The following is an 18,158-nucleotide window of genomic DNA, read 5'->3' as shown; positions in this document are numbered from 1 at the left end:
CTTCACTTTTTGTATTGAAGAACTGAAGTAAATTAACCTTTTGATGATATTCTAATTTTGTGATTTTGTGAGATGCACCTGTATTAGTTGACAGACACAGCACTTCTGCTAGATGGATCACAAGTTGAATCCAGTCCCATGAAAATATACATGAAACTTGGCATTCAGACTTGATAAATAAGAACAAAATTTTATTTGTAGTACAATATTAGTAGTAATATTCAGACATAAGTAAGATATGTGTCAGTCTACAATTTGACCTTCATCAATCCAATGGAAAATATATACAAATACCACATTTTTCAGATTTTAAGACTCAATTTTTTCCTCCAAAATTTTGGAGGAAAATAGAGGGGTGCTATCATAGTCTGAATGAACCTGCTTTGGCTGTGGATTGTGTGGTGGGGGAGCAGCTTGAGAGTGGAGATCATTGAATATTCATTCTCTTTACTAGCTGGCACACCTGATCGCCCAGCCTCTGTAGGCTAACAGTATGCCTGCTATTAAACAAAATGAACATTCACTGGTCCCCATGCCAATAGTCCCGGGCGTGGGGAGCAGTGAATATTCCAGCAGCTGATCTCAGCATGTGAGGGCAGTGATGTCATGCGCTGTTACATGCTGAAATCAGCTGCTGGCATCAGAACAGGAAAATAAATAAAATGATGATATCTGAAGCATGCCTCAAATTTCAGTCAAGTGGGCTGAGGGACTAGCTATGAGCCCTGGCCATAGGGCTCCTGTAGGGGCCATTAGGACACCAACACCTCTAGAAATCCTGATGATTGATTATGTACAGATTGGGCATTCTGTCTTTGGGCAGTCGTACTGTCTGGTCATGACAGACCATTTCACAAAATATGAGATGGCTGTACCCACCATGTGTAAAACAGCGACAGGGTTGCAGTCCTGTCAGCACAATCCATACTCACTGTGCCGGCAGCTGCTTCTTTCCTGTTGTGTCCCCCGTTCTTCCTTGCATTCAAGATACAGGAGGCAGAGTCCAAAGCAGCTTTAAACAAAGCGGATTTATTTTCTTCTTGACACAGCACATCCAAAACACTTCCAGCACACTTGTCACAGTACCAGCAATGCATTATTTTTGCCTTTCCCTAATTTCTTCTGCTTCACAGAAATAGGCCACAAAGATATAATGGGACGAGGAGCCCAGTGAAAACGACACTTCAATATATCTCCTTGGAACCCACTTCAGCCCACAGACACAGAAACACTATCTACTGGGTCGTCCACCCCTTTACAGTTATCCTGCCCGTGCACTTTCACTGTGGCCCATTCTATTTCTTCTGTACCCAAACTTCTTCTGTAACTTCGTCACTACATTGCTGCATAAACTGTGCTCTTAATTCTTCTCTTCTTCCTTAATACGCCTACTCTTTCCTTGGATGGCTGGGCTTCTACTTCTAAAGTTACGTGATTGCTGAGCAACCCAGGCCAGGGGCCACCTGAGCACACACAGGGGTATGCCCCTGACTGACTATATAAAGAAAATCTGTCTAACTTATTCCCCAGCTACCCCTCCTAGTATTAACCTCTAAGTGTCCTACAATTAAACCTTAACATGCAGTGTACTCAGTGCCCCCATCTAGTGGCCCTTTTCCAGCTGCACTGTCCCTATCTTACATATAGTACTAAGGTACGAAAATAATACACAATGCAATATATTACAATTTTAGACAGGTAAATAGTAGCATCAACATTTAAAGTGGCTAAGCTCTGACCCCCTTACACATGGACTAGACAGCGGAGTTGGCCATTGAGGCGTCTGCAAGAACTTTTTACAAGTATTCTGGTGTCCACAGAGAATTTATATCAGGGGCATGCTTTCAGGGTGCCATGATGACTGTATCAGCTTTATGGCATCGAGTGTACCTCTCAAGGGTGTGTCATCGGTGACTGACAGTCATCCTAGATCCGGCAGCAGAAGGTCACTGCGATTAGCTCAAGCACCTTCTTGAGGTTTATATCTCTGTTGTGGAGCAATATCCCTCTCCCTTTAGAGCCCATTGGTTACCTTCACCTGTGGCTGCAAATTACACACCTTTGCTGAAGGTTTAAATTAATTCAGGGTCTGCAGCATGTTGCTAACGTTAGCTCATACTTGCCTCAGTCTTGTTGGAAGTTCTGGCAGTCGGTTAGTGTCTTGCCTGAGGACCTTTGGAGAATTGCTGGCATGACATCTCAATGGTGATTGGTGATAGGATCAGATCCTACATAGGGACATTTAGGGTAGACAGGGTGATTTTTGATCTGCCAAGGGGTCTCCACTCCTCTCTTCCCTAGTGTTTGGGTTCCCCCCTCCCTCTTCCCATTGTTGTGCACTTACTTCTCTCTCACCCAGCGTGATAGTACCTCCTCAAAGAAATAGGGCATACAAATGGTTAATCCACATCTTGCTTTAGATGTTGTGGACTGGAGGATAGTCAAAAAGCTTGGTGGCCATAATATCTACCTGAGTTGATGACGGCCTATAACAACCAGGTACAAAGCACCGCCAGTTAATCATCACATATGCTCATGTTCAGGAGGGCAGGGTGGGAGATCAAGGATATCTATTTGCCTGATCCAATGGGACTACCACCGAGAAATGCCACTACATGGATGCAAGTGCATCTCTGGCAACTGAAGGTTGTGCACATGGTTGTGGGGGAGCACCTGAAGCTGGTGATGCACCCCAATCCGATACCTCTATGGAGATTACAGATGCTCCATGAAACTGAGTGATGGTCATGGCCAATAGACCATGTGGGAAGTTAGATGGGCAGCAGAAGGTGGCCCTATATATGGTGAAGAAGAGAGTGGACTCTGCCATTCCAGTCTGCAAGGTGGAGTCAGTTGGAACTATGGGACCCTCACAGAATCTTCACTGTAACATGTTAAGATACTTCAATTTTGATGATCCCCTGGCAGTGGAGGAGGTGACTACCCCTACTTTGAGTGCAGCAGAACCCCCTTTGATGAGGAATGGTGGGTTGTCCCTGGCAAGCTCGACACCTGGGGAGGGAGTTGCACAGCCGGCAACCCCTCCCCCAATAAATGTGCCCCATCAAACCTATTCCTACTACTTTGTGCAGGATGGCCAGGTCCAATGCTGATATACCTCCACAGCATTATGCGCAAGATGAATTTGTATGGGGAGGGTTGTTGAGGACACCACCACTAATGGGGTGGCATGTGAGGTGATGGAGAATATGCTGCTGGACATCACCTACCATTAACAGTTTGCATGTAGTTTGTAGCTGTTGTTCTGTTTTATTAATAATGTACATGGACAATGAAAATATTCTTGGCTGCAGAACTAATCTCTGGCCCCAGGAGGCCATTGTTTCCCCTGTAACTCCTCTGTAACTCTGGCTTAAACTGGTTTGTGCAGGTTTTTTACCCAGGTTTGTGAGTAGACATAGAAACAACTATTCTATTGGCAGAGACTTCTGTTATTTAAATGGACTCTGTTCTACTGGTTTGAACTGGAATTGGAGAAAATCAGATGGAGCCCCATGCCAAGCTTCAGTGTAAGCATTTGGCAGGGAGTGCCTGAAAGGAAGAAGATGGTGCGGTGGCCATCTTGAGAAAGCGAGATGAGAGCTGGTAGGAGGGGAGGTAGTGTGACTGCTTTTCCAGGAGGGCAAAGACCGCATCGGGTAGCAAAGGATACCATCTGCTCCAGTTTCTTGAATGGGAGAAGTTTGGAGTGACAATGTCTACAGGAAGTAGTGTGGTCGAAATCCCCAGGATCTGAAAACTGTGAGGGCCTCCAGCAAATCAGCTGTGGTATCACGCACCGATTAGAGATTCAGCGTCCCTTGGACCAACAGCCGTCATACAGGCAGACTCATCTCTCCAACAACACAGCAACCAAACACAGGTTGGAAAGTCCGGAGCTCAGGCCCACCATGAGGATTACATTGGGAGAGAGCACTTACACACAGTTAGTTTGGAGACAAACTCAGACAGACAGATATAGGCACTTGACTGTATCAGTGCCCATCATACTCAGCTTGCTGAACCACCAGTGACTTACAGAGACTGCAATATTAAAGGGAATCTACCAAAGTATACAGAGGTGTAATGAGAAGTGGCCCATTGAATTCACATGGTCCTTAAAAGGAACACGACGGTGTATAATTCAATATCTGGGTTCTACCTAGTGAGTTTAGAGTCATTTTGTTAAGTTTGTAAGCTGCTGCATCACCAATAGGCCACCCCTGGTATTCATTTGATTGTTCCAGTTTTCTAGTTAAATGCTCGGCAGCCGCACTAGGTGGGTGCACTACTAGATCAAATATAGTAACATAGTCAACATTTCTCTGCTACTGAGTGATGCATCACATTGGTCCTGGTTAGCTCTGACTGCGTGTGTGTAAATTAACCTTTTACATTTTGTTGGCTGCCCTCACCTCTGCTAAACAGGCCTACTTTACATCCTTTTTATCTTCCTTATCCCACAACCCCAAACAGTTGTTCAATACTTTTACCTCCCTCCTCCGCCCCCACAACTGCCCCCTCCAACTTCCCTAATCTCTGCTGAGGACTTTGCCGCACACTTCAAAAACAAGATAGACTAAACACAGCAAGTCTTTATTGCTCAACCACCACAACCCCTTTGCATACCAGACCAATGCCCAAACCCCATAACCTCCTTATCTAACATCACTGAAGGGGAGCTTGCTCATCTTCTCTCCAAATTACACCTCACCACTTGTGCACTTGACCCGATCCCATCCCACCTCCTCCCCAACATCACCACCACTCTTATCCCATCCCTAACCCACCTCTTCAACCTATCACTAACTTCTGGTACCTTCCCTTCTGCTTTCAAACATGCCACAATCACACCTATCCTTAAAAAGCCAACCCTCGATCCAACAGACACGTCCAGCTATCGCCCAATATCGCTGCTCCCATTCGCTTCTAAACTCCTTGAGCAGCATGTCCACGCTGAACTTTCCTCCCACCTCTCATCTAACTTGCTCTTTAATAATCTACTATCTGGCTTCCGTCCCCATCATTCCACTGAGACAGCCCTGACCAAAATTACCAATGACCTACTTACAGCCAAATCTAACGGACAAAACTCTATACTCCTCCTTCTAGACCTGTCCTCTGCTTTCGACACAGTTGACCACTGCCTCCTACTACAGATCCTCTCCTCCTTTGGCATCAGAGACCTTGCCCTATCCTGGATCTCCTTATACCTTTCCAACTGCACATTCAGCATCTCCCACCCCCACACTACCTCCTCATTCCACTCTCTCTCTGTTGGAGTCCCCCAAGGCTCTGTTCTAGGACTCCTACTCTTCTCAATTTATACACTTGGCCTGGGGCAACTCATAAAGTCCCATGGATTCCAGTACCACCTTTATGCCAATGATACTCAGATCTACCTCTCTGGCCCAGACGTCACCTCTCTGCTCTCCAGAATCCCAGAGTGTCTATCAGCCATATTCTCCTTCTTCTCCTCTAGCTTCCTCAAACTCAATGTGGACAAATCTGAACTAATCATCTTTCCCCCATCCCACAGATCTTCCTTACCCGACCTTTCTATAACAATTGACAACATCACGCTTTCCCCCGTAGCGGAGGTCCGCTGCCTCGGAGTAACCCTTGACTCTGCCCTGTCCTTCAAACTGCACATCCAAGCTCTTTCTACCTCCTGTCGCCTCCAGCTCAAAAATATCTCCAGAATCCATCCCTTCCTCAACCATCAATCTACTAAACTACTTGTGCATGCCCTCATCATCTCCTGCCTCAACTACTGCAACATCCTTTTCTGTGGCCTCCCTGCTAACACCCTTGCACCTCTCCAGTCCATCCTCAACTCTCCCACCCGACTAATTCATCTCTCTCCTCGCTACTCCTCTGCTTCTCCCCTCTGCAAATCTCTTCACTGGCTCCCATTCCCTCAGTGTATCCAATTCAAATTACTAATACTGACCTACAAGGCCATCTACAACCTGTCTCCTGATACTTCCCCTCATGTAACCTCCAGTCCTCCCAAGACCTCCTTCTCTCCTCCACACTTATTCGCTCCTCACCCAACCACCTCCAAGACTTCTCCCGAATAGCCCCATCCTCTGGAATTACCTGCCCCAACACGTCTGGCTATCATCCACACTTGGATCCTTCAGACGGAACCTGAAAACCCACCTCTTTAGGAAAGCCTACAGCCTGCAATGATCCCCGCTGCCTCCTCACCACTACTGGAGCTACCTCCTCATAATCACTAGAGCTTCTGCAACCCCCCAACCTACTGTCTCCTTCCCCACCATCCTGTAGCATGTAAGCCCAAAAGGGCAGGGTCCTCTCTCCCCTCTATATCAGTCTGTGATTGTTAGTTTGTTTACTGTAAGTGATATCTGTAATTCGTATGTAACCTCTTCGTATGTACAGCACCATGGAACCAATGGTGTTTTATAAATAAATAATAATAATGATAATAAACGGCTCAACACTTGCTCTAGTCTCCGCAGATGACTTTCAAATGAGGTAGCGTATACTATGATGTCATCCAGATAGATGAGTGTGGCCTCAAAGTTGAAATCACCTAGACACCTCTCCATCAGTCGTTAGAACGCACCGGGGGCATTGACCAGGCCGAACAGCATCCTGTTGAACTCAAAGAGGCCCATGGGTAGTAAAAAGGACATCTTCGCCCGATCCTATACTGACATGGGCACTTGCTAGTAGCCACTGGCAAGATCCAGCGTCGAGAAGAATTTGGCCTTCACCAATGCTGATAAAGATTCCTCAATCCGGGGCAGAGGGTATGAGTCCCGTACAATACAGTAGTCTACATAGAACCTCAGTGTCCGTCCTTTTTCCGCACCAACACAATGGGAGCTGCCTACGGACTCTGGATTTCTATAATGGCACCCGCCTGTAACATCTGACCAAGCATTTCTCTTACTTCCTGAGGGGGAATCTGCCGATAACGCTCTCGAATGGGTGTGGTATCCCCGTTGGTATCTCATGAGTGATTGCCGTGGTGCAGTGGAAGTCATCCTCATGATTTGCAAAAACAGACTGATATCGCCCCAGTAACGCTTCTACTTGTTGCACTTGGAGGGGCATGAGTTCAGAACCAAACATTGAAATATTTGCTCATCTCTATTTGTAAGGTAGGGCAGTTAAAATAAAAAAATCTAATGTTTCCCACAAAAATGAACTTTTAGCTCTAGATGTTTTCATTTTCACAGGGAGAGAGGGAGAAAATGTACCACAAAATTTGTTGTACAAATTCTCCTGAGTACACTGATAGCCATATGTGGTCAAAAACTTCCTTTGAGGCACAGTACAAACCTAAGAGGGGAAGAATCACCATTTAAACCCTTTCCTACAATTGACGTAATATTCTGTCCATGTGCCCTGGGACCTAATTCCCATGGAAGGAATATTATGTCATAGCGATCAGCGGCGCCCACTTGGTGAGCGCAGCTGATCGTGGCCGGGTGTCAGCTGATTATCACAGCTGACACCCGGAACAATGTGTCAGGGGCGGTCATGGACCGCCCCCGACACGTTAACCCCTGGCACACCGTGATCAAACACGATCGCGGTGTACCGGGGGTTAAAGGGAAGCATCGGCAAGGAGGGGGCTCCCTCCGTGCTTCCCTGAGCCCCCCACAGCAGCGCAATGTTCAGCACTGCTGCAGGGGTCTCCTTCCCTGCAGGTCCCCGGATCCAATATGGCGGCGGGGACCTTCGGGGGCCTGCAGGGAGCTGGCTTCCTCATGCCTGCAAAGCGCAGGCAAGGAGGAAGCCTGTGTAGTGCCTGTGACAGATTACTGATCTGTCACAGCCTGTGATGTGACAGATCAGCGATCTGCCACAGGACAGTGATGTCCCACCTGGGACAATGTAATAAAGCTTACAAAAAAAAGGGTAAAAATAATTTTAAAATATCGCTAAATAAAAAAAAAAATAAAAAAATATTCCCTAATAAATTCATTTTTTGGAAATAAAAAAAAAACAATAAAAGTACACATATTTGGTATCACCGCATCCGTAACGACCCGCCCTATAAAACTGTCCCATTAGTTAACCCCTTTAGTGAACCCCTTACAAAATAAAAATAAAAAACGAAGCAAAAAATAATGATTTATTATCACACTGCCGTACAAAAAGTGCAGTAACGCACGATCAAAAAGATTCATATAAATATCCCTGGTACCACTGAAAATGTCATCTTATCCTGCAAAAAACGAGCTGCCACACAGCGTCATCAGCGAAAAAATAAAAAAGTTATAGCTCGCAGAATAAAGCGATGCAAAAATAATTATTTTTTATGTAAAATTGTTTTCATTACATAAAAGCGCCAAAACATAAAAAACAACATAAATGAGGTATCGCTGTAACCGTACTGACCCAAAGAACAAAACCGCTTTATCAATTTTACCGCATGTGGAACGGTGTGAGCGCACCCCCCAAAAGAAAATAATGAAACGCTGGTTTTTGTTCATTCTGCGTCCCAAAAATCGGAATAAAAAGCCCAAAAATGATACCAATAAAAATGTCAACTCGTCCCACAAAAAATAAGACCTCACATGACTCAGTGGGTCAAAATATGGAAAAATTATAGCTCTCAATATGTGGTGATGCAAAAACTATTTTTACAATAAAAAGCGTCTTTTAGCGTGTGACAGCTGCCAAATATAAAAACCGCCATAAATAGTAAATCAAACCCCCCGTTATCACCCTCTTAGTTAGGGAAAAATAATAAAATTAAAAAAATGTATTTATTTCCATTTTCCCATTAGGTTTAGGGTTAGGGCTATAGGGCTAGGGTTAGGGCTAGGGCTAGGGTTAGTGTTGAGATTAGGGTTAGGGGTGTGTTGGGGTTAGGGTTGGAGTTAGAATTGGGGGTTTCCACTGTTTAGGCACATCAGGTGCTCTCCAAATGCAACATGGCATCTGATCTCAATTCCAGCCAATTCTGCGCTGAAAAAGTCAAATGGTGCTCCTTCCCTTCCAAGCTCTGCCATGCGCGCAAACAGTGTTTTACCCCCACATATGGGGTATCAGCCTCCTCAGGAAAAATTGGACAACAACTTTTGAGGTCCAATTTCTCCTGGTACCCTCGGGAAAAGAAAAAAATTGGGGACTAAATGATCATGTTTGTAGAAAAAATACGATTTTTTTATTTTCACGCCCGGGCATTATAAACTTCTGTGAATCCCTTGGGGGTTCAAAGTGCTCCCACACATCTAGATAAGTTCCTCAGGGGGTCTAGTTTCCAAAATGGTGTAATTTTTTGGGGGGTTTCCACTGTTTAGGTACATCAGGGGCTTTCCAAAGCCAACATGACACCCGCAGACCATTCCATCAAAGTCTGCATTCCAAAACGTCACTACTTCCCTTCCGAGCCCCGACGTGTGCACATGCAGTATTTTTCTCACACATATGGGTTATCAGCGTACTCAGGACAAATTGGGAACAACTTTTTGGGTCCATTTTCTCCTGGTACCCTTGGGAAAATAAAAAAATTGGGGACTAAAGATCATGTTTGTGGAAAAAATACGATTTTTTTATTTTCACACCCGGGCATTATAAACTTCTGTGAAGCACTGGGGGGTTCAAAGTGCTCACGACACATCTAGATAAGTTCCTTGGGGGGTCTAGTTTCCAAAATGGTATCATTTGTGGGGGGTTTCCACTGTTTTGGCACATCAGGGGCTTTCCAAACGCGATCTCAATTCCAGCCAAAAATGTCAAATGGCGCTGCTTCCCTTCCGAGCTCTGCCATGCGCCCAAATAGTCGTTTACACCCACATATGGGGTATCAGCGTATTCAGGACAAATTGCACAATAACTTTTAGGGTCCTTTTACCTTTGGGAAAATAAAATTTGGGGGTGAAAAGATCATTTTTGTGGAAAAAATATGATTTTTTTAATTGTACCACTGTACGTTATAAACTTCTGTAAAGCCCTTGTGGGTTCAAAGTTGTCACCACATATCTAGATAAGTTCCTTGGGGACAGAGTTTCCAAAATGGGGTCACTTGTGGGGGCTTTCCACTGTTTCGGTACATCAGGGGCTCTCCAAACGTGACATGGCGTCCGATCTGAATTCCAGCCAATTTTGCATTGAAAGAGTCAAACGGCGCTCCTTCTCTTCTGAGCTCTGCCATGCACCGAAACAGTGGTTCCCCCCACATATCAGGTATCAGCGTACTCAGGACAAATTGCACAATAACTTTTGCAGTCCAATTTCTCCTGTTACCCTTGGTAAAATAAAAAAAATTGAACCTGAAATTTGCTTTTGTGAAAAAAAGTTAAATGTTCATTTTTTTAAATATTCAAAAAATTCCTGTGAAGCACCTGAAGGGTTAATAAACTTCTTGAATGTGGTTTTGAGCACCTTAAGGGGTGCAGTTTTTAGAATGGTGTCACTTTTGGGTATTTTCTATCATATTGACCCCTCAAAGTGGCTTCAAATGTAATGGTGTTGCAAAAAGGAGAAATCGCTGGTCAACTTTTAACCCTTATAACTTCCTATCAAAAAAAATTTTGGTTCCAAAATTGTGCTGATGTAAAGTAAACATGTGGGAAATGTTACTTATTAAGTTTTTGTGTGCCCTATCTCTGTGATTTAAGGGCATAAAAATTCAAATTTGGAAAATTGCAAAATTTTCTAAATTTTCGCCAAATTTCTGTTTTTTTCACAAATTATCACAAGTTATTTGAATGAAATTTTACCACTAACATTAAGTACAATATGTCATAAGAAAACAATGTCAGAATCACCGAGATCCATGGAAGCGTTTCAGAGTTATTACCTCATAAAGGGACAGTGGTCAGAATTGTAAAAATTGGCCCGGGAGTTAACGGGCAAACCACCCTTGGTAGTGAAGGGGTTAAGAGTTCTGATTTTGCTGGAAAAGTTTGAAGGTGCCATGTCCCATTGACATAGTCCCTGAGGTGCCTGAAAAGCAGAATCCCCCATTAGTGAACTTATTTTACAAACTAGGGGTGCAGTGATCATTTTGACACCACATGTTCCTCACAGAATTTTAGTCTATTGGGCAGTAAATAAATAATTACACTTTTACTACTAAAATGAGCTAGTAGGAAAAAAAAATGGACCTCAGTTTGTTGTAAAATTTTCTCCTGAGTATGCCAATACCCTACATGAAATTGGAAAATACTTTTAAGGCACTGTGGAAAGCTCATAAGGGAAAGAGCACCATATTACACTGCAGATTTTACTCTCATAGTTTGAGGGTGTCATGATTCACTGGGAGCGGTCCTTAAGTACTAGAACAGCATAAACTCTCATAAGTGACCCCATTTTACAAACTACACCTCTCAATGAATTCAGCCAGGGGTGCAGTAATAATATTGACATCACAGGTGTGTCACAGAATTTTATATTATTGGGCAATGAAGAAAAAAATAAATACAATTTTAACGCCAACATTTTGTTTTAGCCCTCGATTTTACATTTTTAAATGGGTAAATGTCTAAAAATGGCACCAAAATTTTTCACCCAACTTCTGATAAATGTAGAAATAACCCACATGTGGCTGTACAGTACTGCTTAGACATGTGTCCAGACTTGAAAGCGGCCAAGAGCTGTTTGCCTCCTGGAGCGCAGATTTTCCTAAAATAGTTTTCAGACTTTATTTACAGAGCTTCTAAGTGCTAGAAGAGCAGGATCCCCCCTAAAATGATCCCATTTTGGAAATTATACCCTTTCTTGAAATTATCTACAGGTATATTGACAAGTTTGACTTCATCGGTGTCTTCCAGAAACAATGTATGGATCAATGTGCACCAAAACTTTCTTCAGGCTATGTGCCCACGTAGCGTTTTAAAACGCTCACTAAAAACCGGACTCCTTCCCAGAAATCACGCATTTTTTTCTGCGCCATTTCACCGCGATTTTACCGCGATTATGATCGCGATTTTGCCGCGATTTTCGCGTGCGATATTCAAGCACTTTCCAAGCGATTTGAAGCATCGCTTGGAAAGTGATTGACAGGTTGGTCACACTCGTCAAACATAGTGTTTGACAAGTGTGACCAGGTTTTTACTATTGAGGCCGCCTATGCAGCATCAATAGTAAAAGACAGAATGTTAAAATGCTAAAAAAAATAAAAAAAATCGGGATATATTTACCTTCCGGCATCCCACGCTGCCATCCCGGGCCACAGCGTTCCCAGTAATGCCTTGCGAGACCTGTGCTGACGTAGTCTCGCATTGCTTTAGTGATCTCGCGAGACCGCTAGAGTCACGCGAGACTACGTCATTACAGGGCCTTGCCGCAAGGCATTACTGGGAACGCTTAGGTCGGGAATGCAGCACGTGACGCCGGAAGGTAAATATACCCCGATTTTTTATTTTTTTATTCTTTTTTTTACAGGGGTATGGTACCCAGGGCCTGGAGGACAGTCTCCTCTCCTCCACACCGTGGGTACCAACCGCACATGAGACGCTTAACTTCCCGCATGGTGGGCATAGCCACATGCGGGAAGTAAGCGATTCTCATGCATTCCTATGGGTGCGGAATCGCGGCAATTCTTTGCGATTCCGCACAAAAGAATGATCATGCTGCGATTTTTTCCGTGATGCTTTTCTGCCGCGGAAAAAAGCGCAGCATTAGCACAGCATGTGCGGAATGCCATAGGAATGCATGGGGGGCGTTCTGTACACGATTTTTAAACGTTTTCGCAGCGCTTTCGCGCCGAAAGTCGCGGCAAAAACGCTTAAAAATCGCTACGTGGGCACACAGCCTCAATCTTTGGGAGGCAGAATGAAAAAAATCAACTGCAGGTGAAGAATCAGTTTTATTAATTTTTTATGCCGTTCTTTGTGTGTGTCGGTGTGATTACAGTGATACCAGATTTAAAGTTTTTATTCTGTTTGGCTGCTGTCACACACTAAAACATGCCATATTTTGAAGCTATAATTTTTCCATATGTTGGCTGACAGAGTCATGTAAGGGAAGAGATGTAATTTTAATTGGCACCATTTTCGGGCACGTAAAGTTTTTCTATAGCTTTCCATTCCAGTTCTTGGGAGGCAGAATGAACAAAAACCAGGAATTCATGAATAGTATTTTTGCTTTTTTAATGCCGTTCTGCGTGTAGTAAAATTAATAAGGTAGTTTTATTCTTCAGGTTAGTACAATTATACTGATACTACATTTAATTTTTTTTATGTTTGGGCGCTTTTACACAATAAAAGATATTTTATAGAAAAAATGATTTTTTTTGGCCTCGCTGTTATTCTGAGACCTGTAGCTTTTTTATTTTTCCACTAATGACAGCTTGTTTTTGCAGGACAAAGTGAAGCATTCCGCGATACCATTTTTATTTACTTTCATCTTTCTTAACATACTTTATTCCACTTTTTGTTTGGCGGTATGATGAAAAAGCATAGTTTTTTGCCCCCTTTTTAATTTTTTTTTACGGTGTGCATTGAAGGGGTATACTAGTGTGACAGTTTTATGGGGCATGTCTTTTCGGATTGCGCGATACCAAACTTGCATACTTTATTTATTTTTTACATAAAACTACAGATTCATGGCTAAAATATATGTTTATTTTGTTTGTATTCTTTTGTAATTTTTTAAAAATACTTTTTCAATTTTTTTTACTTTTTTACTTATCTCACCTTCCGATATCCCGCGCAGTCTTCCGGCCTCTCTCCACGCTCCGCTCCCAGTGATCCTTTGCACGAATGACCGCGAGACTTTGTTATCCCGCGAGACCGTGACATCTCGCGGTCATTCATGCAAAGGATCACTGGGACCGGAGCGTGGAGAGAGGCCGGAAGACTGCGCGGGACATCGGAAGGTGAGAATAACTATATTTTTTATTTTGATTCTATTTTTTACAGGATGGCCAGCGATGCTGGGCGCTCGGCATCGCTGTGCTGATCACTGGTGAAGCTGTCTGTGTGACAGCTCACCAGCGATCACATAGCGACTTACTAGCGATCCTGACACCTTGATATCGGTGTCGGGATCGCTGGTAAGTCGCTTAGTGAGACGGGGCCTTTAGTTCTTCTATGGTACTTTCATTTTCGTGTGCCTTATCGCTGCTTTAAACCATTGCAATGCACAAAAAATTGCCATGGTTTATAACTGTCAGTGCTGCACTGACATAGGCCCCTTAGACCGTGCTCAGCATATGGTCTAAGGGGCTTTCAGTAGTCTGATGACCCAGATGTCATAATGACAAATTCGGGTCACCAAGGCAATGATCGGACCCACTCGATGAAGTCGTGTGGGTGTTGATCAGAAAGGAAAGAGAGTCCGTCCTTCTCCCTTCCTTCTAAATTCTAGAATTGATATAGATTCCTAGCATTTTAGTTGGTTAAACTTCCAGAAGCAGTGCGGGCAACACTCCTGACAGTGAAAGCCTGTTGTCGGCTATGATATTAGCTGAATACCTTGGGGCGATCACACATCCACAGCTCCTGTGCGTTCCAAATTGCCATGACATACTCAACATATCCAAGGTCGGGAAGTCATTCTCAACCAAGACACACTGGGTACATCTAACCTCCGGAAAGGGTTAAGCACATTGATGTTACATCTGCTGATGATTTGTGCATTTTCTGTTTTGCTAGATGATAGATACAAAATAAGGAAACCCTCCTTTTTTCATGGAATGATACATTTCCTTACCTAGACAATACTGTCATTAAAAATCAATACAAAATTACATCCTGAGGTCCATTCTGCAGCCCAGGTTGATTGATAAAATTACTATGCCTTAGGATTTATTGGAAAATGTGATAGATAGGGATGAGCGAGTAGTGAAATACTTGGACTAGCTGTACTCGTTACGAGTAGCTCCTAATACTCGGGTACTCATAATGAGTAGCAAGTCCAATGTAAGTCTATGGGAAATGCGAGTAATGGACAAAGAATGTTTAAGCAGAGACTATGTGTGCGTGGAGAATGTGTGCGGGGGTCTGTGGGGCTGTGTGTGTGTGCGGGGCCTGTGCGGACTGTGTGGGCTGTGCGGGCATCATCCGATGGGACTACTTGTTCCATCCGGCTATGCTCGCTACAGTGACAGCATTAGTGGATGATGGGAAAGTAGTATTCCCATCATCCATACAAAGTCCAGAAATAGAAGGTGAGCACCATCACAATAGTCCACACATCTGAACCATCATACGTGTATAAAAGAGACGCAGCCGGCAATACAACTGTCTTACCCTTAGGTGCACATTCATGGAAAATAAGCTAATCCACATAGCAAAAAATAGTGTAACCTGTGGAAGCACCTTTGCCGCGCGAAACGATCATCATTGCTATCTCCTTTTTGCACCCGTTCTCCCGCTGATATGTTTTGTAATAAAGCCTTGACTACACTACCCGGTGAGTGCTGCTCTTTTCTACTATTTTTTGCTATTCCCATCATCCACCTAATGTGGTGATGAATGTAAAAAAAAAAAGACATACAGAACATACAACATATAACATACAGTACATACACATAGCATACAACACATAACATAGAGTAGGTACTCACCGCACACACATAATCCCGCTAAGCCATCGATCACCTGTAATAAACATAAAATAATAAAGCAACCTATGCTCACCTTTCCGCCATAATCCCATTAATAACGAGGGTCCCACGTCGATCTCCCGTGGAGAACAGCCGCATCAGTTGATGCGACCACTCTACAGGGATACAGTGATGCTGCGTGGCCAGCCAATCACAGTAATGCCACAACAAAGAAGGCGGTGGCTTTACTGTGACTGGCTAACACATGCCGGCGGAGATCCGAATATTGCGAGTCGAGTAGTGAAATTTACTCGCTAGGATTCGAGCACCGCGAGTACCTCATTACCTGCCGAGTACCGAATCCTAAGGAGAATACTCGCTCATCCCTAACTTTTAACTAAATGTTTTTCCTTTTTCAGTCGTGTACGTGTTCATCATTGCAGTTAATACAAAGGCTTTTCGAAAGGTTAGTAACCGTGTCATGCTTTAACAAACATGAAAAACAGAGTAGGTTTAAAGATCATTATGGCAGAATTGCAGAATTGTCTCTAAGACATTGTTAAAAATACACTTGCAATAGATAAAACCACAGGGGTTCCTACTATTATATCTTACTAACACATAATTGCCCAGTAAACTGAGAGCTAATAGAGGGATAGAAATGCAATAATTGCCAGATTCTGAAAACATTGTAGTCTTTAATAACTGCAGAATACATAGAAAGGGACAGTGAATACATTTACATTTAGTGTTGTGAAATATATCTCTCAGTCATTTAGTGATCCAAAATGGACAATGCTTCTAAAGAAATGGCTTTTATACACAGTCTATATTTGATTGAGCACAGAACATTATTTTTCTATATTTCCATACAGTGCTATATCTTACCTTGCATCTGCTAATGTAGCACGGACCACTGCCCACACTATTACAAATACAGCTGGGAAACCTACAATGCAGAGAAAGTAGAATAAGATAGATGGGATTATTCAATATATTTGCTTTCTGTTCTATTTTACCCATTATGAATTAACATTTTGGCGGTCTTCACAATGTCGCATTTCACTGCTACTTATTCCCGATCCATAATGGGCTTTTAATAGAATTGAAAGGGGCTTAATTGTACCTTTGTATGCTTCTAAATTCATATGGAGGTATACAGAGGAGTTTTTTTCTGTCCTATTTATTCTTTACAAAATTAACATAACATTTTGAGACATACTTCATTATGTGTCACATTAGAGTGTTATTCCAAAGAAGCAAAAATTCTAACAAATACTCTCTTAGAAAATAGCTTAAGAAATTCTGGCAAATAATTTCTACTAAATGTAAATGTTATTGTATATCTTTAAAGATATAATGTTATCATAATGATGAAAAAATGACATCTGCACCAATATTTTGTATTAAATTAGGCACTGCGATTAATTTGCTGAAGCTGTCTAAACTTTAGAGAGTGCAAACTTACACTATACAGTCTTAAAATGTGCCAGATTTATTACAGTGTGTCATTCTGTTGGATAAATCTAGTGCATATTTAGACTATCTAGTCAAAGTTCATACCACATGTAGGTGGATTATTTTGGTATGCAAAGTTAGATCAAATTTTGTTGCAGTTTTTGCTTACATGATTTTGATTCTGATCACAACCCTTTCCCCACTCTTCACGAAATGATGACTAAAATGTCTTCAATACATACTAAATGTGTACAAAACATGAATTCACACCAATTAAGCTAAATTTCAAGGTCATATACAGTTGTGGCCAAAAGTATTGACATCCCTGCAATTCTGTCAGATAATACTCAGTTTCTTCCTGAAAATGATTGCAAACACAAATTATTTGGTATTATTATCTTCATTTAATTTGTCTTAAATGAAAAAACACAAAAGAGAATGAAGCAAAAAGAAAAACATTGATCATTTCACACAAAACTCCAAAAATGGGCCAGACAAAAGTATTGGCACCCTCAGCCTAATACTTGGTTGCACAACCTTTAGCCAAAATAACTGCGACCAACCACTTCCAGTAACCATCAATGAGCTTCTTACAATGCTCTGCTGGAATTTTAGACCATTCTTCTTTGGCAAACTGCTCCAGGTCCCTGATATTTGAAGGGTGCCTTCTCCAAACTGCCATTTTTAGATCTCTCCACAGGTATTCTATGGGATTCACATCTGGACTCATTGCTGGCCACCTTAGAAGTCTCCAGTGCTTTCTCTCAAACCATTTTCTAGTGCTTTTTGAAGTGTGTTTTGGGTCATTGTCCTGCTGGAAGACCCATGACCTCAGAGGGAGACCCAGCTTTCTCACACTGGGCCCTATATCATGCTGCAAAATTTGTTGGTAGTCTTCATACTTCATAATGCCATGCACATGGTCAAGCAGTCCAGTGCCAGAGGCAGCAAAGCAACCCCAAAACATCAGGGAACCTCCGCCATGTTTGACTGTAGGGACCGTGTTCTTTTCTTTGAATGCCTCTTTTTATCTCCTGTAAACTCTATGTTGATGCCTTTGCCCAAAAAGCTCCACTTTTGTCTCATGTGACCAGAGAATATTCTTCCAAAACGTTTTAGGCTTTTTCAGGTAAGTTTTGGCAAACTCCAGCCTGGCTTTTTTATGTCTCGGGGTAAGAAGTGGGGTCTTCCTGGGTCTCCTACCATACAGTCCCTT

The 18,158-nt window shown here is 42.8% G+C and overlaps 1 protein-coding gene across 2 annotated transcripts in view; it reads right to left on the bottom strand.

The window, feature by feature from the left end:
- PTH2R (parathyroid hormone 2 receptor) overlaps nucleotides 1–18,158 on the bottom strand; it is a 2,104,896-nt gene that overhangs the window by 763,088 nt on the left and 1,323,650 nt on the right. For both annotated transcript variants that reach the window (XM_073558211.1, XM_073558212.1), the window contains one exon: nucleotides 16,373–16,433. In XM_073558211.1, the coding sequence (XP_073414312.1) occupies nucleotides 16,373–16,433 (61 nt within the window). The remainder of the gene's footprint in view (nucleotides 1–16,372; nucleotides 16,434–18,158) is intronic.

Source organism: Dendrobates tinctorius, unplaced genomic scaffold, assembly GCF_039654945.1.
Source record: "Dendrobates tinctorius isolate UK_male_01 unplaced genomic scaffold, ASM3965494v1 ptg000254l, whole genome shotgun sequence".
Classification (NCBI taxonomy): domain Eukaryota; kingdom Metazoa; phylum Chordata; class Amphibia; order Anura; family Dendrobatidae; genus Dendrobates; species Dendrobates tinctorius.
This window is presented reverse-complemented; position numbering and strand designations above follow the sequence as displayed.